Source organism: Sus scrofa, chromosome 7 (genome assembly GCF_054392235.1).
Source record: "Sus scrofa isolate SSC_HxYL_T2T_F1_AM1 chromosome 7, Sscrofa_HxYL_maternal_Yorkshire_Landrace_v2.0, whole genome shotgun sequence".
NCBI lineage: Eukaryota > Metazoa > Chordata > Mammalia > Artiodactyla > Suidae > Sus > Sus scrofa.
The window spans coordinates 111,563,710-111,591,611 of NC_139389.1; the positions used below are offsets into that span (position 1 = coordinate 111,563,710).

The 27,902-nt window shown below is 45.8% G+C and overlaps 1 protein-coding gene across 5 annotated transcripts; it reads right to left on the bottom strand.

Annotated features, from left to right (window-relative positions):
* Positions 1-702: 702 nt before the first annotated feature.
* VIPAS39 (VPS33B interacting protein, apical-basolateral polarity regulator, spe-39 homolog) lies at positions 703-27,899 on the bottom strand. Of its 5 annotated transcripts, none has more exons than XM_003356755.5 (20): positions 27,797-27,899; positions 23,831-23,923; positions 23,426-23,528; positions 20,927-21,070; positions 19,531-19,569; positions 19,136-19,200; positions 18,347-18,403; positions 14,179-14,271; positions 13,468-13,501; positions 12,861-12,963; positions 10,710-10,737; positions 8,954-9,027; positions 7,152-7,227; positions 6,596-6,730; positions 5,739-5,780; positions 5,345-5,434; positions 4,195-4,281; positions 3,520-3,609; positions 2,718-2,822; positions 703-1,717 (listed from the first exon to the last, which is right to left on the bottom strand). In XM_003356755.5, exons 2-20 carry the CDS (start codon positions 23,921-23,923, stop codon positions 1,697-1,699), a joined length of 1,479 nt encoding a protein of 492 aa, XP_003356803.1. In that variant the 5' UTR covers positions 27,797-27,899; the 3' UTR covers positions 703-1,696. The 5 variants fall into 5 exon arrangements, 2 of the variants coding, with proteins under 2 accessions (XP_003356803.1, XP_084825996.1); XM_084969870.1 differs by having other exon boundaries at positions 23,831-25,155; XR_014811174.1 differs by lacking the exon at positions 10,710-10,737.
* Positions 27,900-27,902: the final 3 nt, after the last annotated feature.

Here is a 27,902-nt window from a genome sequence, read left to right on the forward strand (position 1 = left end):
TGTTTCTTCAACAGCAAGAGGGTTGATCAGGAGAGAATTGCAAAGGAGATGATGGCAAAGTGCAGGAGCAAAAGGTGGACTCCAGCCTCTGTAGGGCAGGCTCCCTCAGTGCTGGCACTACTGACACTTGCGGCAGGGCAATTCTTCCTCGTAGGGAGCTGCCTGTGCGCTGCAGGATCTTTAGCAGCACCCCTGGCCTCTACCCACTAGGTGCCAGTAGCTCCATCCACCTGCAGTAACACAGTGTCTCCAGACATTGACATATGTCTTGGGGGGGGGCAAAAGTGTCGCCAGATGAGAACGATATTGCCTTAAAGCCTGCTGTGTGCCTCAGTACGAGCAGCTTCTTTTCCTGCCAGTTCACCCCCTCCGCACAGTCACAGGAGCACAGAATTCCATGAGCTCTGAGAGTGTGCTCTCCCCTTACAGATAAAGAAAACAGGTCTGGAGAGAAGGGGGCTTGCCCAGCACTACACGGCTTGTCACCGGGAGAGCCGGGACAAGGGGCCAGGTCTTATCCCAGGGGACAGTGCTCCCTCTGTGACCCACATGGCCCTGCTTTGCCACAAGCACCGCTACTCCATTAGCTGAAATGCGGACAGGCTGCTGAATACAATTACTGAGGCGGGTTTGTAGTCGTCCCGAGGGACAGCGCAATTATTTCACTGTTCTGCACAAAACAACCGGGAGGGAAAGAAAAGGCACCGGCAAGAAACAGCTTTATTAGGAGTCTAGGCATGTCTGGGAAGGCCAGCTCAGTCACAGAGAAGAAAGGCCAGTACTGGCCCAGGGCAGGATATCCTCTTGAAAACCAACCATGAAACTAAAACCTCCATCTGAACAGCCTAACAGAAATGCTGCTGAGTTCAGCCCTGGTGAAACTCGGGGAAGCTCCTAGTGAAATTATGAGATTTGTCCATAAAGGGAGAGCTCTCCCTAGCATGACTAAAGCAGCGCTGCAGATCAGGTTGGGCTGGGTCGGGGAAGCAGAGGGGGAGGCAAAGGGACGTTCTTACCTCCCACACAAGGCCATCTCGGGGGACAAGTGAGAGGGGAACCATGGATTTTGTACAAAGGGTAGACTGGGGAGCCAAGGGATGCCGGCTGAGCAAACACAAGGTCTTGTGGGCAGTCTGCCAGGCTGCAGAGGACTCTGTACAGTCTGGTGTGAGGGTGCCTCCAACAGGTCCTGCCAACACTGGCAGCACTTCCTAAGGCCCCTTAGGAGAGCAAGAGCCATCTGATTCTGTTCTGATCTGAGCAGAAGTGCCCATGTCCAGCACCAAGTCCAGGGTCATAATTAACTAAGGGGAATGGAGTGGCCACCCTATGACACCTGTACCTCTTGGTCTAGGAGACTTCTTTTCAGGAGCAGGCACATTCCTCAGACCAAGAGGGATCTGGCCCAATATGGGCCCAATCCGGAAGTTATTCCCACCTTCACGTGAGCACCAGGGGGAGAGTCTTTCTCATGATGAGGCAGAACTTTAGATCCTGGCCCGTATATGATGGCTCCTGGAGAGAAGATCATCTGACACGGTCGGTGCCCAGGTTTCAGTCCCCAGAGTAGCAGGCTCTGGGTGCTGATGGCGGGCCCAGATGACATGAAGCTGTAACTCTCCCTCAGAAGAGTGCTCTCCACGTTCACAGGCAGGAAAGGAAGAAATGAGGCAGGTTTCAAGGGGGCTGATGCAACCTAATTCTTCCATCGAATTTGCTGAGGAAAGAACAAACAGTGATCAGTTTTCAGTGATCCCTTCAGAGGGGATTCAATAAAACAAGGCCTGGAGCTAGGGAATAGCAGGAAGAGAAGGATGGAGGGGGGAAGGCTGAGAAAACAATGTGTGTGGGGGAGTTCATCTACTCAGAGATGAAGTAAACACCTATTCCGTATCTGTCAAACCGGATGTAGGGCATTTATTCTGCTTCTGCCCTCCTCAGGACCAAGACTTACCAGCATTAGCTTCTGGTAGGTTCCAACAGGGAGCTAAGCTCCATGTTGACACAATTTCATGCTATGAGAGATGAGTCCGCTGTGGTCCCCAAGTAACTAAACTCTCCTTCACCCACTTCTTTTTTCCAACAGGTAGGTCACATCCAGCCCCAGGAAACGATACAGTTTGGACTTCCTGAATCTGGAACACCTGCTCCTACACTGCCAGAAGTTAGTCCGTCCTACCTATCAGGGTTTTTTGTTTTTTTTTTTTTTTGTCTTTTTTGTCCTTTTAGGGCCGCACCCGCGCCATATGGAGGTTCCCAGGCTAGGGGTCGAATCAGAGCTGTTGCTGCCAGCTTACACCGGAGCCACAGCCAACGCCAGATCCAAGCTGCGTCTGCAACCTACACCACAGCTCACGGCAACACTGGATCCTTAACCCGCTGAGCGAGGCCAGGGATCAAACCTGAAACCTCATGGTTCCTAGTCGGATTCGTTTCCACTGCACCACCACGGGCTCTCCTACCTGCCAGGTTCAAGGAGGATCAGAGCACGAGTGTCAGCCAAGGTCCCCAGATTACCCTGACACCATCCCGCCTCTCAGAAGTCACTTCTGCTCTCCTAACCAATGCTTCTGACCCTGTAGGCCCACGGGAGACCCTCATCGAGAGGTCTACGGGCCTGGCTGACGGCCATCCTGTCCAGGCCTCGGGAATCTTTACTCGATGCTGCTCTGTGAACTGTTTACTGACACTGCGGGAGGGTAAGCGCAGCTGCCCACCGAGCTGTTGAGAACGGCATCAATCTTCTCCTCCTCTGCAGAGCCTTTATCCACTTTGCTCCTGTACGCGAGCAACTGCTGGCGATCCTTCAGGTCCCGGCAAGTCTGTCACGGAAACAGACAACAATAAAACCCCCCAATCAGCCTTCTCTAGAAGAGCCTTTTTCCCATCATTCCCACTTTTTTTTTTTTTTTTTTTCATCTTTTCACCATTTCTGGGCAGCTCCCTCGGCATATGGAGGTTCCCAGGCTAGGGGTCGAATAGGAGCTGTAGCCACCGGCCTACGCCAGAGCCACAGCAACGCGGGATCTGAGCCGCATCTGCAACCTACACCAAAGCTCATGGCCAACACCGGATCCTTAATCCACTGAGCAAGGCCAGGGACCGAACCCACAACCTTGTGGTTCCTAGTCGGATTCGTTAACCACTGCGCCACGACGGGAACTCCTGTCACTCCCACTTTGAGCCAAGGTTCCAGGAGAAGCCAGAAAGCTACAGTGGGATGACAGTGGGGTCAAGCACCCACCGGACTTCATGCTGGAGAGAAGTCTACAGAGCCAGCGTGGCTTGATTCAGTTCTGTGAATTCCCTGAGTGCAACAAATGTGTAAAGCAGAGAGGAAACCTGTCAGAGGGCTGGGAAAATCATCTAGAAGCAGTGGTCTCCAAACTACCTCTTGCCAGGCCCCTTTGTCCACTGAGTTGAAAGTGACAGAAGAATATTCTCTGGGACCTGAGAATATCACAATCCCTCACTCTCCACTGAGGCCCAACTCAGAGTTCTCACTTCTTAGGGACTCACATCAATGACGACATCATGACACTTGAACTTGGTGGCTAAGTTCAACTTTGTGTCCACATCTTCCACCAGATTGACATACTCCTGTAATATCTGTGAAGAGAAGTACTTCTGATTAGTGATTCCCAGACCCATTAACCCAGAGCTCTGAAAGGTAGGAACAAAGTCCTACAGAAGCACAGGAGTCAGAATCTGCTGTCTACAGCTCCCATGGTCAGCCCCAGGACTAGCTCTGCAGTGGGAAATGAGGTGGACTCTGTGAGGTACTTACTCCCACCCCCCCCCCCCACCCCCAGGAAAGAAGGGAAGGGCCCATTCCTCCTTCTCCCGGAGCTAGATACCCGCGTCCACAACAGGTTGACCTGGACTGACCCAGTCCTGCGCCCCTTGCTCCCTGATGTCCTTTCTCAGGGAGTTCTCCTTTTGCATCATTTGAAGAGAATGTCAGGACGCCACAGGCTGAACACCGTAGATGCCCCTCAGAGAGGGCGGCCTGGGACTACTTCTAAAGGGCAAAGGAGAACTCCTTCCCCTGACTTTTCTCCGTCAAAGTGCAGCCCAGCCATTATGTTGTCTTTAAGGTCAGTGCAGGTCAAGTCTCTCATTGCTTAGCAAGAAGAGGCTAAAAGTTAGGTCTCCTAGAAGATCCTGTACCCAGCTCTCTCTAGGAGCCATTACCTGGACAGGAGCGCTGTTCTTGTGCAAAATTTCCACAACCCGATGGAAGCCAATGGGTGCTCTCTTCTTGGTGTAGCCCAGCCAGTTCTGAAACAGGAGGACAGGGCAGCCATGGATAGGCCGGACATACTCAGCGCACTCTGAGCAGGTCTCCTCATGCTTTACGGTCAGACCAGAAGAGCACGGTAGTGAGCGTGGATGGATGGGGGGTCGGGGAGAGAGCACTGAAGAGGGATGAGCGTCTCAGAGAAGTCGAGGCACTCAGGAGGGTGGAAAAGAGTCAGAGGTAGGAAATGTGCTCTTAGATCAATAGGCACGGAGGCAAAAGAAGTCTGTGAAGTAGGGCTAAAGGAGATAAGCCATCTACTCTAGAATTCTCGTACCATGAACTTCTCTGGGTAGAATCAGCCTGCCCTTTACGTCTTCTTATTTATATACATGTTTACTTGCAAATTTGTGAGGACAGGTCTAGAAAGCCACCTGCCAAATTTTTCACAGCACGTGCCTGGAGGAGGGGACTGAGAAAGGAGCAGGCGGACAATGGAGGAGGAAGGACACTCCTTCCTCTCTCTTACTTTTCACACTGTGTCTGACCTTGACACACACAGGTACTGCTTTGGTGTCTAATGTAGCTAGTTAAGTAACTAACAAAGAGGAAAAATTAAAAAATCCACAAACCCATAGTGGAAAAATGGGTATTTGAATTATAAAGAAATAGAGACATGACAGTTAAAGGAATGCAACATCCTTGACTGGATCCTGAGAGCAAATAAAAAAATTTTTAAAACCCCAAAACAGCTCTAAAGAGCTAATTTATGTGTACAATGACATTACTGTATTAATGTTAAATTTCTAGAGTGGTAATATTGTGGTTACAATTGAAATAAATGCTTAAGGAATGTCACGTTCTATACCTACACACAGAAGAGAAAGCAGATATGGCAAAAATGTTAACACATCGCTGAAGTAGGTCAAGACTACTAGCGTTCATAATGCTATTCTTTCAGCCTTTCTTTAGGTTTGAAACTCTGAAAAGTAAAAAGGTGAAGAAAAAATGTCAGCCAATAACTAGAACTCGAGACCCCGGGGAGGCAGGGGCTGATAGCCAGTCGGAGGCCTTGGCAGCAAGGCACAGCCTCAGGGCACCCACCTTTGTGGTGAAGAGGGCGTCGACATCATGCCAGGCCCGAAGCTTGGCGCGAGCAGCCAGGGCTGTCAGCACATACTGTTTGTCTGGAATCTAGAAAACAGACACCAGGGGAAAGTCAGGGGAAGGAGAAATGCATCAGGGGACGTGCTTAAGAATTCTGGAAAAGACAGGCAAAAGGATGCCCTGGTGGTGATTCTACGCCTTAAAACCCGTCCATCTTGCAGGCTACCAAGCCCCCGCCGCGCGGCAGGCCACGCGGTTCAAGCCACTCCCACTTCCCAGCGCCTGGCTCCTTTCTCCCTTTAACCTTGAAGGTCAGAGTTCCTGAGCAACCTCCACTCCGTGCAGTTACCCTGACACCACTTTTACCAAACACTGACAAGCCTGTATCTACCTTAAAGGTCTTCTTCAGGTTGACCGGACTGCTGAATGTCCCCTGGGATGGAAGCAGAGAAGGAACTTTAGTGTTACTCACTTTCTCAATCACTACCAATCTCCCGCTTCCCTTTCCACTCCCCGGATAGTCTACATTTCACTCTGCAACCATTTACACCCAGCGTTAGTTTAAGAGAAGAGCGCCACTGGGTCTAACTGGATATCACCAGAATCCGGCTTACGAGGACTGCATGAGGAGTTCCTGTTGTGGCTCAGTAGTAATGAACCCGACTAGTATCCAAGAGAGGATGCAGGTTCAATCCCTGGCCTCGCTCAGTGGATCTGGCATTGCCGTGAGCTGTGGTGTAGGTCTCGGATCCTACATTGCTGTGGCTGTGGCTGGCAGCTGCAGCTTCGATTTCACCCCGGGCCTGGGAACCTCCATACCCCGCAGGTGTGGCCTAAAAAGCAAAAAAAAAAAAAAAAAAAAAAAAAAAAAAGAGGACTGGATTAATAGGGATGGTGTGATTTCCAATTTGATGCTAATCCCGTGATTATTAAATTCACACCTCTTCAAACACATTTCCTCAACTACCCACAAATACCTAACACCTTGCTGCCCTTCTCTGAATCACGGACCTTTGAACGGAGACTGCTGCGGACCAGCCCTGAGGCGGAACATGCTCTGCCGCATGCCAGCCCTGACAAACCTCCTCCCCTCTTGGCTCACCCCTGCCGAGAACCAGGAAGGCTTCCCAGGACTGCCGAGAACTACACGCACCCTGTTAATAGACTATGTTGAAATACTGCCTGTGGACTGTGCTCCTCCCGTGCAGTGACAGCGTGTGGGGTCTGTCTGTCACACTTTGCCCGTACCTCAGCCTCCGTGTAGTGGTAGAAGCAGGAGTAGAAGAGCGTCGTCACTAACGGCATGTTGAGGATGGACGCTTTGCGGGGGTGCTTCCGGAAGATCTCCGTCTGCCCTGCTGACTCCAGATGACGATCATTTGCCTGTGGTGGAGGAAGCCCAATGCTCATGGAGGAGAGGCCGGAGGGAAGTCTTTAATACTACCGCACTGGGTTCCTACGCTAGGAAGGAGGGGAGGAAGAGAAGAAGGCAGTGCCTAGGGTTGCCCAGGGGAGCTTAAAGCCCACACCAGGATGACAGGTCCAGTTGGATGGAGGAGGACCGGAGCAGCAGCGCTGAAGCGCAGTTCGAGGATGACGAGGGAATACTTCCAGGTCAACAGCAAGTGAGAGGAAACGGATGCGTGAGGACAATGGAGGGAAGACTACCATGCAGAGAGAGAGAAAATGAAAGGCTCTTAGGAAATGAAAGTGTGCAAAATGTGGGCAGAAGCCTCCTAGATGCTGAATGGCACGGAACACTGGCACTGAAGCAGAAAGCAGAGAGACTACGGAGGAGTCTAACCTCGATGATGATCTGACGTTCCAGCAGCGTGTAATGGTCTTGTATGTGTGCAGAGTCTTCTGCTGAAAACGGCAAACTGGGAGAGGGCCTGAAGGTTAGTACCTCATCCTTTACCCAAACAGGAGACAGACCCACCTAAACCAAATCACCACTCCAAGCATAAGAGACTCATGGGCTTCCCAAATCTGATCTCAGTTCACCTTTAGGGCATCCCCGAAAGGCAGAGAGAGAAGGCAGAAAATAGAGGAGACCTTTGGCTGGGATTTGGTACTTCAGGTTTTGCCAACTGGAGGGGGATTCTGAAAGTCCATGAATATATAGTCACTAGTGATTCTGCTGAGGAATGAATTAGAATCCCCTCATGGTGGGAGCTGGGATGTTTGATAAACAAGTCACACAGCTGTGAGTGAGCCTGGCCCATCAGCCACATCCCAGTGAACCCCAGTGGTCATGTACTTGCTTAATGTCAAGGCTTAACTCTCCTTAAGGCGCACTTAACATTTATTAGCCATTCTGGGGGGGGCCACGCACACTGCATACAGAAGTTCGCAGGCCAGGGATTGAACCCACACCATAAGAGGAACCAGAGCCACGGCAGTGACAACACTGGATTTTTAACTAGCTGAGCCACTGGAGAACACCCGTTAGCCATTTTTTAATGCAGAGTAATACAGTAAAATCAAAGCACACAGCACGGTGGTATGTTTGTATATTGGTAAAGAGCTCAAAGCTCTACAAAGTCAAGGGTCCCATCGTCAACACTACACTCTATTTTTATACATGAAGAAGTTGAGGGACAAACAGTGTCTTGCCTAAAAGTCACATGGTAAGTCAAGGCCAGGAATTGAGGCCAGATTCTAAACTCCCAGTTCACAGGTCTTCCTCTAGAAGTGCCGCCTCATTCCCCTACTCCACTCACTCCAGGAAGAATTCTCAAAGTCAATCATACTATCCCACATAAGTATGCGCCCTAGTCAATTTTTAGAAGAGACAAAAGGAGATAGCAAAAGGTTCCAGTTACTTTGCTATTCTAAGTTTTCTCTTCATTTACCAGAGGCCATACAACATAGCTCATTAGCTGATAATGTTAAAATTAAGGATTGCATTGACATAAACAAACTTCTAAATGAGGAACCTGGAGGTCATGTCACATATGGAATGACAAACAATGGTCCTCACTGAACCTGGAGTTGAGGTCTGATGGGTAGATGCCACACCCATCTTGAAAGGTACTGGGAAGTAGGTTTCAGCAATTTCCATTAATGAAGGATGTCTGACAGTAAAGTAAGCTATTTCCTAGAGCAGTGTGTGCCCCCAGCACTGGAAGAATAATATGTGAGGCTGCTTTTCACAGGGACTTATGTTCTGGATGAAAGCCGTACAGAATCAGTTGTTCTTAAACTGTGGTTTCAAGGACCCATAACATTGAAAATAATATTAAGGTAAAATGTTCTGACTTTTTATGTTAATATAAAGTCATACAAAAAAAGCACAGCCCATTTTTCTACCAAAAAGCAGGTGGAGGAGGAGAGGGGGAAAAAAAATTCCAGAATAAAAGGCGGTCTTTCAAATTAAATAAATTTAGCTTTAGGAGAAAACACTCTACATTGTCTTTATTTTTCTCAATTTACCACCAGTCAATGAAAACTCTCTGGGGACTAGTGCCTGGGACCAGGGCAGGGGACAGCCTTTAATGTTATCGGCCTTTCCCTACAAACACTTATCCATGGTCCACCCTTTTCAGTTTCTGCATTACCCTGTACGAGGGTATTTATACTTAAAAACCTTTCTCCCCCACTCACCCAATGCAGGTCTTAAGAAATTCTTTTCGTTTCTCAGGGTCCTGAATGTTCAAGTGTTCTCGATAATGGGATAGCTACAAAAACCAGAGAAAGGCTTTGAGCTATTTCTTTTTCTTCAAAAGACAAGCTCTGTTAAGTAGATTTTCCATGCTTGAAAACTAAATTCTTCATTATCAGAGACTCCTCAGGGGTGGGGGGGAGGGTTTGGAAAACTCCAAATTTATATACAACAGCATGCATGATGAATCACCTTCAATTCAAACATACACAGAGAATGAAGAAAACAAGAAAAGGAGTTCCCGTCATGGCTCAGAGGAAGTAAATCTGCCTAGCATCCATGAGGACACAGGTTCGACCCCTGGCCTTGCTCAGTGGGTTAAGGTTCCAGCGTTGCCATGAGGTGTGTGGTGTAGGTCGAAGATGAGGCCCAGATCATGCATTGCTGTGGCTGTGGCTGTGGCTGGCAGCTGGAGCTCCGATTCGAACCCTAGCCTGGGAATGTCCGTATGTCACGGGTGGGGCCCTAAAAAGACAAAAGACCAAAAAGAATAGGAAAAGTTTTAGAGAAAAATGAGTTACCCCAAAAACATTTATTTCCACTAATCAAACTTCGAAATAACAAACTTTATATAAGAATGTTATCTGAAAAAAATTCCTTATAGTTTTGAATCTAGGGAGATTAAAAACATAAAAAGTTTTTCAAAATGATTACTAAAAATTCCTAATCATTTTGAATAAATTAAGATAAAGGGTTTTTGAGATTTTTCCCATGCCTTGAAATATTGAGTACAAGCTCCTTTTATAAAATGTTACTGAAAAACATTTTCCTGAAGGTTAAAAATATATCACCACCGACATGTGGAACAGCAGCTAAAAGAGCAATCCTGACATTGACGGCGCTCAGAAATTCTTACCCCCGCAATATAATGTCAAACCTTTTAAATGGATCACTGAAATTTTAATAATACAAACTACATACATTTTTGATAAAATCTCAGATTTATTTTGTATTCCAGGAGTCTGGTGAAAACCTACTCAAAATCAATTTTAACACTTAGGGAGCTCACAGCCAAAATGTGTACTGGCTGCAGCACCAGAAGCTTGACCTATCTTCCTTCTTGACCTATATCTGATTTCTTATCCCTGTTTGCTTTCCACATTGTCCTTAGGATTAGAAGCCAAAATCCCAAAGCTCCTACAAACCATGAATTGAAAACAACTAAAAATTAAAAGACAAATTTTAGGAGTTCCAGTTGTGACTCAGTGGTAACAAACCCAACTAGTATCCATAAAGATGTGAGTTTGATCCCTGGGCTTGCTCAGTGGGTTAAGGATCTGGCGTTGCCGTGAGCTGTGGTGTAGGTTGCAGACACAGTTAGGATCCCGTATGGCTGTGGCTGTGCTGGGCAGCTGCAGCTCCCATTCAACCCCTAGCCTGGGAACTTCCATGTGCCACAGGTGCAACCCTAAGAAAAAGCAAAAAAAAAAAAAGGAAAAATTCCAAATTGACCATGCCAGTTTTCTTCAGTTATTTTTTAAAAAATTATTCACAAACCCAATCAAAAGAGCACATAGAAAGAAACAAAACAGTACACTGTTTTGACTAAGTTTTCAGGCTTCCCAGATGCCTCTCTCCTCTGGATATAATCAATACCAAGGGAAAGGTAACATCCAATCAGTGTGGGATTTCAGAGGCTGAGTTTGGGCTTGGATGTCTGCTGAAAAGGTCCCCAACTGAAACAAAGACCACACTTACCGCAAGCTCTTCTGTCCTATCTAGGAACCTGAGAAGAAGCAGAAGGGGGCAGGGCATTTTCATCTATTAATGTGTGACAGTACAATCTCACAAAACAGGACGACCGCTCTAGGGAAACATAATTCGAACTCATCAGCCTCCATACACAAGATAAGTCCTTCTCCTCTTAAAAGTTCTACCACCAGCAGCCTCCTGAAAACACATGGTGGATCAGGCATCAGCAGTGTCCACACATGGTGGATCAGGCATCAGCAGTGTCCGATCCCTCTACCTGAGTGAAAAGCAAGGACAAGGAGACATCGCAGGGCACTAGCAACTGTAACGTTACCAGGTCTGACAGAAAGGCTCAGCGCCTCCACCAAACCTTAGCCCACAGTAGTCTCCTGGGTTATTTTTAAAAGATGAAAACTTGGAGTTCTTGTGGTGGCACAGAGGTAACGACCTGACTAGTAACTATGAGGATGTGGGTTCGACCCCTGGCCTTGCAGAGTGGGTTAAGGATCCGGCATTGCCGTGAGCTACGTACAGTGTAGGTAGCAGATACGACTCAGATCTGGAGTTGCTGTGGCCGGCACTATAGCTCTGATTCGACCCCTAGCCTGGGAACCTCCATGTGCCGCGGGTGCAGCTCTAAAAAGACAAAAACAAACCACAAACAAAAAAACAATGAAAATGCTTCTCTGTCAGTACAATCTTGGAAACAGATTGTCTGTGTTGTCCTCTGTTGTTTTCATGTTCAGCAAACAATGTGTTCTGTCTCTCCCCCAAAGGTGGCAAGGCCTTGGAGAACAAGGACTTTTGTCTTCTGATTCTGTCTTATTCTGAATGGACCACTAAAATTAACATCACTACTTTGGTACAGAGGTGATGCTTAATAAAGCCTTGTTGATTGGGAGAGAGGGAGAGAGGAAGGAAGGAAGAAGGGAGGGAATGAGGGAGGGGTGTGGGCAACAGCCTGTCCTGGTGAACACATCTGCAAATACCTGGCTAATCATCTGTAACCTTGACCCCGACCAGGTAACCTGCTTTCCCCACCTTAGTCTTTGGGGCAGCTAATCACTGTGCTGGAGACGCTGGGTAAATGGAGTTACCCTGAGCCACAGGTCAGCCTAAACAGAGGTTCCAATTGAAGAAAGGACATAATATACATACATTTTAATCTAAGAGTGGAAAAGAGTCCCTATTGACTAAAGTGAGATAGGAAAGGAAATCAGGATGGAAGACAGCTGTCCCGCTCCCCAAAACCCCACCAACCCCAGCCTCCAGCGGATATGCCCACCTCTGGCCTCTCTACCTACTAGAATCCTACCTAGTCTCATAGGCCCAGCTCAGTTCCTGACCACTTCCACAGGCCCTCTTCAGATATGCTGACTGAAAATTATATTTGCTTCTTCTGTTCTTCCACTGTGTTTCTCTCTGGCATCACCGGGTACCAAGTAATAAAAGATACCTTTATCCTAGGCCTTTTGTAAAGAAGTACTTAGTAAATACTAAAAGTACAGACGAGGCATTATGCCAAGTGCTTTACACACATTTTAAAAATTTTCTTTCTTTCCTTCTTTTCAGGGCTGCACCCATAGCATATGGAAGTTCCCAGGCTAAGGGTCGAATTGGAGCTGTAGCTGCCAGCCTACACCACAGCCACAGCAAAGCCAGATCTGAGCCGCGTCTGTGACCTACACCACAGCGCACGGCAATCTTGACCTACTGAATGAGGCCAAGGATCTGACCCAAGTCTTCATGGACACTGGTCGGGTTTGTTACTGCTGAGCCACAACAGGAACTTCCAATACACATTTTTTTTTTTTAATGTTCATAATGACCTATAGGGTAGATATCTCCATTTTTACAGATGTGAAAACTGAGGCTTGGAATGGTTAGGTAACTTGCTCCGAGTCACTCTATGAACTAAGCAGTGGGGTCAATATTCAATGCAGATGCTTGACTCCAGACCCTGGCTCGTAACCACCTGCTACACGGTCACCTTACCACAGGCTGTGGTGCAGTCTGAGTTATCCATCACCTTTCAATATCTCGTCTAATAAGCCTTTCCAGAAAAAAGAGAGTGTCTTCTCTTTCTTCGCATTATCGCCCAGAGTGCTTTGAACAAAGTATTTAACAAACTTTATAGACCAGATGATCAGTTCTTACCTAAAGAGGTCTAAGAGCAGCTTTTGATCCCCTATCTCCTTAAGGAAGTGAATGAGATGTCTCAGGGCAACCTGTCGCACCTCCAGCTCTCGGAAGAGGATCTCTGGCAGGCAAGAAGGAGGAGTTAGGTGGGCAAAGATTAGAGCCTATTACTCAACGGGACACTGGTCTCCCTACTCACACATTCCAAACATTATCTCCTCAAAGTCCATTAAAGGCTGGAATGGTTTCCATGGTGCCCATCCCTCTGGCTCAATCCACCAGCAGCAGACTCCTCGGTCCAGGGCAACGCTTAGCCTCTGTGTCAGCTTTCAGTTCGCACCAACCCAAACAGCAGCACCGAGCTGGACACTCACTTCCTCAAACCAACACAGCCACCCAACTGCCCAGTCCACGGAGGGGCTTTGTAGTTACTGCAGTTATCAGCCTAAAGGATGAACACCTGCCCCTGAGGGTTGTGAGGTGTACTCAGAAGTCTCAGGTCACCCCAGCTGTCCCAGAAGCAGACCTCATGCTGGTGAATTCTGGTATGAAAGCCACAGTGCCATTCTCCCTTCAAAGGTAGCAGACACTGTACCGACTGGAGATTTCCCCAAACTACACTCACCTTTGCTCAGTGTCCTCTTCAGGAAGATCAGAACCTAGAGGAAAAGAGAACCAAATGAATTAGCCTGTGTAACCTTCCAAACACAAAGCCCTGCCTGAGCACCTGATGTCTAGGAATAAAGTCAGCAACTCATTAGGAATCTCCGCAGGTCCAGACAACGGTCTCTCTTTGTGATGGAAGGACCAGCGATGCACATCTGGAAGTGGGATCTCAGTTCCCACAAGCAGGGATTAAACCTGGTCCTGGGAGTCCACATACCTGTGCCCCTACTGGCGAGAGCTGCCTCCTCCCTCCCTCTGTGAGAGCCTACTCCCACATCTCTCATCTCGCAGATTATTTCTAAGAACACAGAGTAGCCAACCTACTGCCTCTGGGTCATAATCAAGAGCACAATACACAATGTATGTCCTGCTAAGTGAGCCTTAGAATGTGGACTTTTGAGAACCCTCTACTTCAAGAAGGAAATCCAGGGAGTTCCCTGGTGGTCCAGGGGTGAGGATTCATTGCTTTCACCACTGCGGCCCAGGTTTAATCCCTGATTGAGGAACTAAGAACCCACTTCAAGATGTTGCCTGCCGTGGCAAAAAAAAAAAAGAAAGAAAGAAAGAAAAATCGAGGGTTTTACTTGCCATTTAACCTAAAATGTTAAAGTCTATCCTGACTGGACTTTCAGAAACTAATGTAGCTAATTAAATAAAAGCCACAACTCACTGCAGTAATGACGTTTCCATCATGCATGCTGACTGCTTCTTCCAGAAGTTGTAGCTTGTCCTGTAAGGAGCGGAATCTTTCCAGTGAGCAGACCTGGCAGAGTAAGAACAGAATTGGTATGTAAGGAAGAAGACCATTTCCTATATTCCTTTGTCACTGGACACTGAAGAATGGCTGAGAATGAACAGAAATGTCCTCAAGGAGAACCTCTCTCTTCTCACCCTCTGGTCCCAGCACTCGTTATGCCCTAGAAGATGCTAATGTCCTGAAGAGGTCTTGCCAAAGTCAACAGGCAGAAAGATGGCATGTTCTCTTTTTAGTGAGGCATAACGGACGCAGAATAAAATCTACCCTCCTGACGTGTACAATTCAGTGGGTTTTGACAAGTATGTAACCCCATGTAACTACTACCACAGTCCAGACGCGGAACATGCACAACACCCCAAAAAGCTCCCCCGTCCACTCTGACGTCCACACCCTTCACCCGGCCCCAGTCCCTAGCAACCACTCATCTGTTTCCAGTCACTCAAGTTTTGTCTTTTCTAAAATTTCAGCAAAACAGAATCATACAGTATGTACTCTTTTGCATCTGGCTTCTTTCACTCAGTGTTTCTGAGGGAGGTCCCTGGTGGCCTAGCAGTTAAGGATCTGGCATTGTCACGGCTGTGGTCCAGGTCCCTGATGTGGCGAGAGTTCAATCCCTGGGCTGGGATCTTCCGAGTAGGACAGCATGGCCAAAAATAATAATAACAATGTTTCTGGGAGAAATCTCTATGTTGCGGTGAGTATTAGTGGTTTGTTCCTGTTTACCAGTGAGTAGTGTTCCTTGGTATGGGCATACTAAAATTTATTCACCCGTTTACTTACTGATGGATATTTGGGTTATTTCTACTTCAGGGGCCATCATAAATAAAGCTGCTATGAACAGTTGTGTACTAGTCTTTGCATGGACATAGGTTTTCATTTCTCCTGGACTGTAAATGTCTAGTAGTGAAACTAAATGTGTTTAATTTTGTAAGAAACTGCTAGACTATTTTCCAAAGTAGTTTTACCATTTTCCCTTCCTGCTTGCAGCGTATGAGTTCCAGCTCCTCCACATCCTCCTAATGCTTGGTATGATCAGTACTTTTAACTTTAACCATTATTACGGCTGTACAGTGGTTATGGCAGTTTTAATTAACATTTTTTTGATAACTGATAACACTGAGCCTCCTTTCAAGTGCTTATTGGCTATTCACGTATCTTTTTTGTGAGATAACTGGTCAAATCTTGAGCCAAATTTTTAGTTGGGTTAACTTATTATTGAAAATACCTTTTTTTTCCTTCTTTTTTTGGCCACCCACAGCACATGGAGTTCCTGGGCCAGGGATCAGATCTGAGCTGCTGCTGTGGCAACACTGGATCCTTAACCCACTGTGCCAGGCTGGTGATCAAAACTGTGCTGCAGGAGTTCCCGTCGTGGCGCAGTGGTTAACGAATCCGACTAGGAACCATGAGGTTGCGGGTTCGGTCCCTGCCCTTGCTCAGTGGGTTAACGATCCGGCGTTGCCGTGAGCTGTGGTGTAGGTTGCAGACGCGGCTCGGATCCCGCGTTGCTGTGCCTCTGGCGTAGGCCAGCAGCTACAGCTCCGATTCAACCCCTAGCCTGGGAACCTCCATATGCCACGGGAGCGGCCCAAGAAATAGCAACAACAACAACAACAACAACAAAAAAAGACAAAAAAAAAAAAAAAAAAAAAAAAACTGTGCTGCAGAGATGCCACTAATCTCACTGCGCCATAATGGGAACACCTCATTATTTTTTATGTACATATTCTGGATAAGTTTTTTCTTTCTTTCTTTTTTTTTTTTTTTTGCCATACTCACAGCATGTGGAAGATCCAGGCCAGGAACTGAACCCATGCCACCTCAGTGACCCAAGCCACTGCACTGACAATGCAGGATGCCCAAACTGCTGTGCCACAAGCGAACTCCTGAATAAAACCCTTTATAATATATATGTTTTGCAAATATTTTTTCTCAGCTCTGGTCTTTTCATGTTTTTAACAGTGTTTTCTTTTTTTTTTTTTTTTTTGTCTTTTTGCTATTTCTTTGGGCCGCTCCTGCGGCATATGGAGGTTCCCAGGCTAGGGGTCGAATCGGAGCTGTAGCCAGAGCCACAGCAACTCGGGATCCGAGCCGCGTCTGCAACCTACACCACAGCTCACGGCAACGCCGGATCGTTAACCCACTGAGCAAGGGCAGGGACCAAACCCACAACCTCATGGTTCCTAGTCAGATTCGTTAACCACTGCACCACGACGGGAACTCCTTAACAGTGTTTTCAAAGAACAAAAGGTTTTGATTTCAGTAAAGCCCATTTTACGAATTTTTCCTTTTTTGGGAGGGGCACCCCATGGCATACAGAGCTCCTGGGCCAAGGATCAAAGATCCAAGCAGCAGCTGTGAACTAAGATGCAGCTGCGGCAGCACCAGATCCTTAACCCACTGTGCTGGGCCAGGGATCAAACCCGCATCCCAACACTCTCCAGATGCTGCTGATCCTGCTGTGCCATAGCAGGAGCTCCCAAATCTTTCCTTTTTTATATGATGGGTTTTGTGTGCTTAGGTAATAAGTCTTTGCCTAACCCAAGATCACAAAGATTGTCACCTGAATTTTCTTATAGTTTTGGTGCTTACTTTACATTTAGGTTTATGATTCGGGGTGACACATTAATTATTATGTCGCCCATTCTTCCAAAACTGACCTATAGATTCAGGACAATCACAAAATCCCACAGCCCTTCTGTAGACACTGACAAGCTGATACTAAAATCTACATGAAAATACAAAGGATCTACAACAGCCAAAATAATTTGGAAGAGAAGAATAAGGTTGAAGAATTTATATTACCTGACTTCGATTCACTACGAAGCTACAACAATCAAGGCCTTGGTAATGGCATAAGGACAGACAAATAAATCAATGAACTGGAATAAAGAATCCAAAAATATGAGTTCCTAGAGTTGCCACTGTGGCTCGGCGGAAACAAATCTGACTGGTATCCATGAAGATGCAGGTTCAATCCCTGGCCTCACTCAGTGGGTTAAGGATCCAGCATTGCCATGAGCTGTGGTATAGGTTGCAGGCATGACTTGGATATGGCATTGCTGTAGCTGTGGTGTAGCCCAGCAGCTGTAGCTCTGATTCAACCCCTAGCCTGAGCACCTCCATATGCCAAGGGTGTGGGCCTAAAAAGCAAAAAGCAAAACAAAAACAAAAATAGGAGTTCCTGCTGTGGCATAGTGGGTTAAGACTCTGACTGCAGCAGCTCGGGGTGCTGCTGAGGTGCCAGTTCAATATTTGGCCCAGCGTAGTAGGTTAAAGATCTGGCATTGCCATAGCGAGATTTGCCGTTGCCACAGCTGTGGTGTAGATCGCAACTTTGGCTCAGATCTGATCCCTGGACTGATTCTCATATGGCCTGAACTCCATCTACCATAGGGTGTACAAAAAGAAAAAAAAATTAATAAATACAGGAGCTGGCATTGCTGCTGTGGCTCAGATTCAATCCCTGGCCTAGGAACTTCCATATGCCCCAGGCGTGGCCAAAAAAAAAAAGAACCCCAAAACAGATTTATACATATATGGTCAACTCGGTTTTGACAAAACAATTCAATGAGGAAAGGATAGTCTTTTCAACAAATAGTTCTGGAGTAAATGGAGAACTATATGGGAAAAAAATGAACTTTTAATCTTGACCTCACATCATATACAAAAGTAACTCACAATGGTTCACAGACCTAAATGAAAAGATTGCCCTCACTTTTCCCCCCCTTTTTCGGCTGCACCCACAGCATACGGAAGTTCCCTCCCCAGGGATCAAATCTGCAAGCCCAGATCCTTAACCCACTACACCAGGTTTAACTCACTGCGCCACAGCGGGAAACTCCACGCTCTCACTCTTAAAGACACCATTTTTCCTGCACATCCATCACTCTTGTCCCACTGCCCTATCAAAGCAACACTAAACCCTGGAGAATCAGTAATTTTGCTGCTAAAGTGCCATCTTAGTGGATTGATCTTCCTCCTGAAAACCACTTCATTTAACAAACAGAACTGAAGAGAAAGGTCAAGCTGCCCAGCTTCCAAAAAAATCCTACAAGAATTCTCTCCCCAGTGGCCTTACCTTGCCCTTCCGGAGGCGTCGCACTGTGTCACTGGGGCTCCAGTCATTGCTGTAATCCTAGAACATTAGCAACGTATGAATTCCCGAAAGTTAAGGGACCAGAATTATCAGCGTGTCAGTTCCTCACCTCAAAGTCTTAGTTCTAGTCCCTAAAGGGGAAATATTTTGTGGAAGGAAATGGATGGAAAAAAAAAATAAAGAACTGAAATGATCTTGCTCTGAGTTTCTTAGGGAACTAGAAAAAGAGACCATACAGGCAGGAGTTGGATCAAAAAGGGAATGGATCAACCGACAAAACCAGCAGCTCTATACATAAGTGGTTTGGGATTTCAAGCCCTAAATGCAATTTTAGGGCTCTAATTAACGACTTTGCTGACAAAAGGAAAGAAAGAGACAGGCTCCTTTTTTGGGACCGTATGATATAGTTTCTTCTTCTGAATCAAGCTGCTTTTTTATATGCTTTAAGGGAATATGAGCTCCACCGAGCTTCCAGACCACAGGGATGATCAAAAGTTTCAAAATACAACCTTAAAAAGGCAGCATAATGGGTAAGAAAAGTATGCCAGGACTGAATTAGAAAACAGAGATTTTGAGTCCAAATTCTACCATTTAACTAGCTGTGAGACACCAGGCAAGCCATGATGTTTTGAAATCCAGTTTTCTTATCTATAAAAGGGGTTTAAAATAGCACCTGTTCAAAGAGTTGGGAAAATCAAGCAAGATAACATACGTCAAAGCACATCAAATTGTGTAATGTGTCATATCATATCAGTGTAAGATATAACTCACCCTATACTCCCCCTTGGGTCTCCCCAACTCTGGGGCATAGCTCTTGGCAGGTGCATCTGACAGAGCTGAAAAAGAATAGGCAATTGGTTCAGGATGACGTCTTCTTGCTATTCCTTCCCTCTGCCACTTCCTTCTCAAACACACTTTTTTTTTGGACTTGTGGGCTCCCAAGGCATCTTTATGGCCCAGAGTAGATCTCAGCTCCTCTCCAAAGACAGTATCCCTAGAAGTTACCCCTTGCCCCTGTAGCCAGAATGTTCTCAACTTCCTTATTCAGCATTAGAAAATTTCTCTGATAATGATGAGAGATTCAGGAGAAATTTCATCATTTGTCATCTGTCCCCCAGATCAGTCACATCTCCCTCGGTAATCAAGAGAAGAGTGTCAATGCCTACCATCAGAGAGGGACTGGAAACTTCCAGGTCTAGTTCTTCCTAAAGGTAAAAAACACATAAGGTCAACAGTTCAAGTCAGAGCCATTCAGATTTATTTAAGGACGCAGTGTATACAGAACATTTTTAGGCAATATGGGAACTTAAGGTTTAAAAAACCTTTACTGGAGTTCCTGTCGTTGCGCATTGGAAACTGACTATGAACAATAAGGTTGTGGGTTTGATCCCTGGTCTTGCTCAGTGGGTTAAGGATCGGGCGTTGCCATGAGCTGTAGTGTAGGTGGCAGATGTGGCTCAGATTCTGCGTGGCTGTGGCATAGGCTGGCAGCTGCAGCTCCAACTGGAGCCCTAGCTTGGGAACCTCCATATGCCTTGAGTGTGACCCCAAAAAGCAAAAAAAAAAAAAAAATCTTTTATTCAACTTCGGAAAGTTGACGTGCCCTCCCCCAATACACACACACCAAAAACATGGAGAAACATTTTTTAAAACTGTGGTAAAATATACATAACATAAACTGGACCACTGTTAAGTGTACAGGCAACGGTACTGAGCACATTCACACTGTATGATCACCACTGTCCATCTCCAGAACTTTCCCATCTTCCCAAACTGAGACTCTGTATTCATTAAACAATAACTCCCGCTCCTCCTTACCCTCATCCCCTGGAAACCACTACTGTATTTTCCATCTCTATGAATCTGACTGTTCCAGGTGTCTCCGAGAAATGGAATCAAGGCGGTATTTGTCCTTGAATGTCTGGCTTCACTCACTTAGCATAACAACCTCCAGGTTCATCCACGTTGGAGCATGTATCAGAATTTCAATTCTTTTTAAGACTAAATACTATTCTGTTGCATAAACACGCCACATTTTATTTTTTCATCTGTCAGTGAACATTTGGGTTGTTTCCATATTTGACATTCTGAAAAAAGCTATTATGAACACTGGTGCATTAACACCTGTTTAAATATCTGCTTTGAATTCTTTTTGAATATATGTAGAAGTGCACTGCTAGATCATGTAGTTCCATGTTTAATTTTTTGAGGAACTGTTGAACTGTCTTCCACGGGGCCTGTACCATTTTGCATTCCCACCAGCAGTGCACAGGGACTCTCAACAGAAATGCACAGGGGGAGGGAGGAATTTGGAGCTAGGCATATTTTTTCAGTGTCTGTCACAGGGTTAATGCCAATTTCCTTCATTATGTTTTAGAAACCCAATCCAATCCCTCTGAGTTTTGCTCATTTCTCCCCTCCTAATCGCAAACTGCCAACTCCAAAGATTCTTATCCTTCAATGATCTTTTTCCTACAAAGTAAATAAAAATTATAGCCTCAGTGGTTTTTTGAAGGAAAAAAAAAGAAAGAACTCCCTGTCCCTTTAACCATCACTCTTTACCTCTGAAAAAGCTGCTCAGGGAGTAAGTAGAAGCAGGTTTGGGGAGCGGTGTATAGGAGGAGAAGCTGTTTCGGCTCTTTAGCTGTTCACGCTCATGGTTTGACACACTATTACCAGCAGTCTCTTTGATGGACCATGAGATACCTGCAAGATAGTATGACCTAGATCAGTCATTCGCACCCAAAATAATGCTTTGACATCCAGCAGTCAAATAAATTCTAAAAGCTTTTCATTGGAGGCCCTGGTTCCTTGTCGACATGGTCTTTAAAAACTGGGGCAGAGAGAAAGGGAGTTCCCGTCGTGGTGCAGTGGTTAATGAATCTGACTGGGAACCATGAGGTTGTGGGTTCGATCCCTGGCCTTCCTCAGTGGGTTAAAGACACGGTGTTGCTGTGAGCTGAGGTGTAGGTCGCAGACGAGGCTCGGATCCTGCGTTGCTGTGGCTCTGGTGTAGGCCGGTGGCTACAGCTCCGACTAGACCCCTAGCCTGGGAACCTCCATATGCTGTGGGTGCAGCCCTAGAAAAGACAAAAAGACAAAAAGACAAAAAAAAAAAAAAAAAAAAAAAAAAAAATTGGGGCAGAGAGAAAGGACAGAATCAAAGAGACTGATCAACAAAAAAGGGGGCGAAGGAAATGAATAAACACACCACAGAAAAGGAAATACAAGCTGCTATTAAACTTATGAAAAACGCTCAACCTCACTCTTAATAAGAGAATTACACAAATGAAAAGTACACTGAAGTACCACTGGCCCCTTATAAGATTGGCAAAGATCCAGAAGTTTGATAATACCCTGTGCTGCCAAGGCTGTAGGGAAATAGGAGCACTCTGGCATTGCCAGTGGGAGTGCGAATTGGTGCACCCCCCCATGGAAGGCAGTATCTATCCACTACAGATGCAAATACATACCCCTGCCAGGAATTCCACTCTAGGAATTGATCTTTCAGATACTCTTATTATGGGCAAAAATAGGAGGTTACTGACAGCAATATAAACACAGAAGATTAGACACAATCTAAAGATTATCAACAGTAGACTGGGTAAATACGATAAATCAATACAGTGTACACTATGCTGCTATGTAAAAAAAGAGGCAAAATGAGAAAGCTCTTTATGATACGGAAAGACCTCCAAGCCATGCTGTCAAATCAAAGAGCAGGGCATAAAGTTTGCTACCCCTGGTATTAAAAAAAAAAAAGAGTTAGAATACATATTTCGTTCCTTTCTTTCCTTCTTTTTTTTTTTTTTGCTTTTTAGGGCTGCACCCGCGGCCATGTGGAGGTTCTCAGGCTAGAGGTCACATTGGAGCTACAGCTGCCGGCCTACACCACAGCCACAGCAACGCAGGATCCAAGCCTCATCTGCGACCTCCTAGCCAAGTCAGCTCATGGCAACACTGGATCCTTAACCCACTGAGGAAGGCCAGGGATCAAACCCGCAACCTCATGGTTCCTAGTCGGATTTGTTACTGCTGCTCCACGATGGGAACTCCTAGGATATATATTTCTTTTTTCTTTTTTTTTTGTCTTTTTGCCTTTTCTAGGGCCGCTTCCCACGGCATAGGGAGGTTCCCAGGCTAGGGGTCTAATCAAGAGCTGTAGCCGCTGGCCTACGCCAGAGCCACAGCAACTTGGGATCCAAGCTGCATCTGCAACTTACACCACAGCTCACGGCAACGCCGGATCCTTAACCCACTGAGCAAGGCCAGGGATCAAACCCACAACCTCATGGTTCCTAGTCGGATTCGTTAACCACGGAGCCACGACTGGAACTCCCAAGGATATGTATTTCTAAATGCATTCCCCAATGCAAAAAGAATCATTAGATGAATACAAGGAAGTAAACAATAGCAGTCATTTTTTGGGAGGGCAAGGCCTGAGAACCGAGTAGATGCATGACTGTGTGGGAGGGAAACTATTCACTATATGCCTTAAATACTCTTCAATTTTTAAATCATGTGACAGTATTTCCTATTTAAAAAAAAAAAAAAAACTTAAAGAAACATACTTAAAAATCAGATGGCCTCTGCGAAGGTGTTAAAGTGGCATTATAAAAGAGCGGAGCAGTGAGACTTGGTGGCTAAGGAAGTCAGTTCTGCCAGCCAGTTACAAGCATTTAAGTCACCAGTTCCCAAATATGACTGCACATCAGAAGCATCTGCAGTCCTTATATAAATTGAGAAACTCCCTCCCCACCCTACCCCCCAAAACTACTGAAGCAGAGTCCCCGGAGTGAAGGCTAGAAATCTATTTTTAACAAGCACCTCAAATAAATCTGAAACAGCCAGTCAAGCATTAGCCCTAGGACAGCAGACCTAGACAGCCGTGTGAAAACCACTGCTTATTTCCCCAAGTATCTTCTCCTGGGCTCAACTTCCAGATGTATCCTCATCTGAAAATAGTTCAACCTCATTCCCTTTCCTGAAGAGTATCGAGGAGCCTTTATTAGAGATATGAAGCCGGAGTATGGATCCCTTCTCAGGGCCTCCTCTACTTACTTCCCACAGGTTCCCCGCTCCAGCTGACTCTTTCCAGGTCGTCGTCATCGTCATCGTCCACGAAGTCTCGAAGGCTATTCACCGCCCGCTTGGATTCCTTCAACTGCAGACAGACAGAAGGCAGGGCACTCAGGCAGTCACCACTCCTCACCTCACAAAATAAGAGACTCGGGGTTCTTGAAAGAAAGGACTCATATTAAGAATGTAAAGGAAGAAGGGCAGAGAGTTGGTTTTTCAATCCCTCTCTCTCAGGGTTCTTCCCCATGAAGATTTTTCTAAAGATCTGACCGAAACCCTTCTGAGCCTAATGGAAATATGGTCAAAAACCAGATTACCAAGGATGCAAGGGGAAGGGTGCACCGTGTGAGAGGGTGCTACCTTCAGCAACTGCTTGTGGAAACCTACCTGTGAGAGCTCATCATCTTCATCATCAAAGGTGAAAGCCTTGAACTTGGAGCTATTCCAATACTCCTCCTCATCACCCTTTGTCCGATTCATCTGCAGTGAGGTGAAGAGAGATGTATGTCCCTTTCTGGATTCTCCCAAAAAGAGCCCCCAAAGCTTAAGTTTCCTAAGACTACAAACTCCCCCAGTAATCAGAGATATGTGAAAATAGCTGGTAAACACTGAACATGGCATATAAAATCAGATTTGGGGGTCTCCAGCTGATCAAATCTTACTTTCAATCTTCTAATTACCCACAAATAGTCATTCATTCCTAGAGCTGTTACTTTGTTCACCCACTCACTCAAGTGTTATAAGGGACATTTAAAAAGTGAAAAACAGCAAGTTCCTATTGTGGCTCAGCAGTAATGAACCCTCCTAGTATGAGGATGAGGGTTCAACCTCTGGCCTCGCTCAGTGGGTTAAGGATCCAGCATTGCCGGGAGCTGTGGTGTAGTTTGAAGACGTGGCTTGGATTCTGTGTTACTGTGGCTGTGGTGTAGGCCAGCAGCTGTAGCTCCTATTCAACCCCTGGCCTGGGAACTTCCATATGCCACAGGTACAGACTTATAAAGCAAAAAAAAAAAAAAAGTGAAAAAACATAGTCCCTCTTGGAAGGACTCTACAACAGAACTGGGGTATTCAGCATAGGTATGTTTAAAGGTAATAGAACAAAGGAGGCAAGTGCTAAAAAAAAAAAAATGCATCATGAGCCTTGCTGAATACACAAGATCAATCAAAGCATAAACAGAACAGATAATAACTGCATTCATGGACTCAACATATATCTATTAACTGCCATCTCTGAGGCACTGCTGTAAGCCCTGGGAATACTACAGTGAATAAAACTGACAAATATCTTGCCCTCATGTCTGTTCAATGCCTAAAAGCAAGCAAGTAATTAAAGGAAGCTGAATTATCCTGTTTATGTTGTCAAATCATGATTAATTTATTAACAAATATTGTCCACAATTTGGGAAATGAGGACATGGCCACAAAAGGAAGTATATAAAGAATTAGTCGACAAAAAAAAGAAAAAAAAAGAATTAGTCTGAAGTTCCTGCTGTAGCTCAGTGGTAAGGAGCCTGACGGAGATCCGGGTTCGATGAGATTTTGGGTTCGATCTCTGGCCTCACTCAGTGGGTTAAGGATCCAGCGTTGCTGTGAGTTGTGCTGTAGGTGACGTGACTCAGATATGGTATTACTGTGGCTGTGGAGTCGGCTAGCAGCTGTAGCTCCTGTTCGACCCCTGGCAGGGAACTTCCATATGCCATGCACCTGCGGCCCTAACAGGCAAAAAAAAAAAAAAAGAATTAGTCAAATCACTACCAGTCCCTCTCCTAACCACTCTAAAATTAATTTCACCCTGAGAGTTTGGCCTTAGAATTACAAACTAAAGTATCAATGACAACTGGATTAGAGTGAAAACTGATGTAAGCCAAGAACTAGATACCAAAACTCCCGCAGCACCAAAAATAACTCCAAAGGCTACGAAATGTCCAATTCTAAAGGCTTGATTTGCTTGTTCTTTTCTTTCAATAGCACCTTTCTCAACAGAAGCTTAAGGAACATTCATCTGGGCAGCCCCACTGAGGCTCCCAACGGCCCTTAACATACTCTGCTCTCACTTCGAGTTCAGGGGATCTAGGGACGGCAAAGGTAAGATTGAGAATTTTTAACTACCTGACCCTTTTCCATGAGGACATCACTAATTGATTTCTACTGAACCTGGATGTGTCTTAAAAATCCTTTTGTCAGAGTTCCCATTGTGGCTCAGCAGGTTAAGAACCCAGCATAGTGTCTGTGAGGATGAGGGTTCGATCCCTCCACCTTGCTCAGTGGGTTAAGGATCTGGTGTAGCCACAAACTGCAGTGTAGGTTGCAGATGCAGTTCGGATCTGGCGTGGCTGTGGCTGTGGCTGTGGCTGTGGTGGAGGACTGGAAGGTGACAGTTGCATCTCTGATTCTACCCCTAGCCTGGGAACTTCCATATACCACAGGTATGGCCCTAAAAAGACCAAAAAAAAAAAAAAAAATTCTTTTGTGTATTTAATCCAGGGAGTCAAAACCAAATAAAAAGCTGGCAAACACAATGAAATCATCCCTTTTATTGGGACAAGCATAGGTTTTGTAGTCAAGCAGACCTGAACTCAAATCTTGGCCTCTCCAATTCTAGCAAACAGGTAAATAATTTTACTTCTATGCCTTGGAGAAAATGATATCCCAGCTCACAGAACTGCAGTGAGGAATAAATAGGACTCAAGAAACACCTAACAAGGTGCCTAGTATAAACACTGTTAGGACTTTCCAGTATAGTATATCTTCTGCCATCTTTCTATCTCAGCCATCTGTGAAATGGGCATAACAATAGAAACCACCTGTCATGGCACAGTGGAAACAAATCCCACTAGGAACCATGAAGTTTCGGGTTTGATCCCTGGCCTCGCTCAGTGGGTTAAGGATATGGCATTGCCATGAGCTGTGGTGTAGGTTGCAGACACAGCTTGGATCTGGTTGGCATTGCTGTGGCTATGGTGTAGGCTGGAAGCAACAGCTCCGATTCAACCCCTAGCCTGGGAACCTCCACATGCCTCAGGTGTGGCCCTAAAAGGACAAAAAGGAAAAAAAAAAGAAAAGAAACCACCTTGTAAGACTGATGTGAGGCTTAAACCAGTTTAAACACATAAGGCACTTTAGTGCCTGATACAAAATTAATGTTCAATATTTTTATTATTAATAAGTCAACTGAAAGACTTATTAATGTCAAAGGTAGAAAGAAAATCTTTCTAAGCATTCCTAAAGTTTAAAAAAAATATTATTTGACACAAAACTTCTAAGTGCCCATCCCAAACACTGAAGGTGTGTATACAGGATGTGAATGTCTCTGGTAGAGATGCCACTTTATAGAGCACTTTGTAATCCTCAGAACAACCCTTTAAGGGAGGCCTGGCAGACTCCATTTCACTGATGAGGGAAATGAGGCACAAAAGGATTAAGCATCAAAAGTATTAAGCTAATTGCTTCTATAATCCAGGTTTTCTCTCTCCTAGATCATTTCCACTTCGATTTGCATGGTCCTTTTTATCACTCTAGGGGAAACGACCGCAGGTCCTTACTATACTACAAAAAATAAATATCTGTAAGTGTCTACGAATAAGCACAGAATATGTCTAACAAATCCAATAATCCACCAGAGGACTTCTGGAATCTTTTTTAACCATGCAATGGCAATGAACACGTGACACTAGTTTGTACTTCCAGCATCAAATCAGAACCAAGATCTACTCAGTAAATAAAAAGACAATCATTTAATCGTTCTAGAATTTATAAAACCACCAGGTGCAATTTTAAGAGTGACTATGAAAGGTGCTTCCGCACGACTTAAAATACTTCAGGGCTTGTCCTTGTCACTTGTTTACTGAGAACCCACAATACTGGATAGTAGATCCGAGGGGAGAACAGGAACACGATAAGGAAAAGAAAACGGACACCCCCAAAATATCTACAACCAACACGCTCCCTGCCTCAGAACACCCCAGAAGCCAGCTACTGAGAAGTCATATTCGGATTCATTTAACATCTTCCGAGCCAGGCCTACAAAGGTGCGGCTATGAACTGAGACGAGGAAATGTGGCTTAAACTAGGAAGACTCCACGGGCCACGTCCAGGAAACACGGATCTACAGAAGCGGCCAGAGCCCAGGAGAACCCTGGTGGGGCAGAAGTTCGTTCAAAATCACCTGTTCGGGCTCATTCGCAGCCCCAACACCGAGTGTACACTGGCTCCCAACCCAGGGGTCAGGGGGACTGAAACAAGAGTCAGGCCTGGGAGGTCTGGGGACGCCTCAAAGAATAGGGGGGAAGATATGGATGCGGAGAGGCTGAACTCAGCCAGATACGTGGCCCAAGGGGTTTGGGACACCCTCACCTCTTCCACACCGAGCCCTCCCTCTCAGGTCAGCGCCAGACTCTTCCGCCGCTGGACCAGCCTTTCTACACAATCTTTGCGACATAGAAAAGGGGCGGAAGGGGAT

Excerpts from the sequence above, each read along its gene's own strand:
- VIPAS39 (XM_084969870.1), bottom strand. The coding sequence starts at position 24,064 with ATGCCATGTTCAGTGTTTACCAGCTATTTTCACATATCTCTGATTACT. Across the intron at positions 6,731-7,151 it reads AACGTCAGATCATCATCGAG|GCAAATGATCGTCATCTGGA; the intron begins GTTAGACTCCTC and ends CCTCCACCACAG. Across the intron at positions 4,282-5,344 it reads ACGCCCTCTTCACCACAAAG|AACTGGCTGGGCTACACCAA; the intron begins GTGGGTGCCCTG and ends CTCCTGTTTCAG.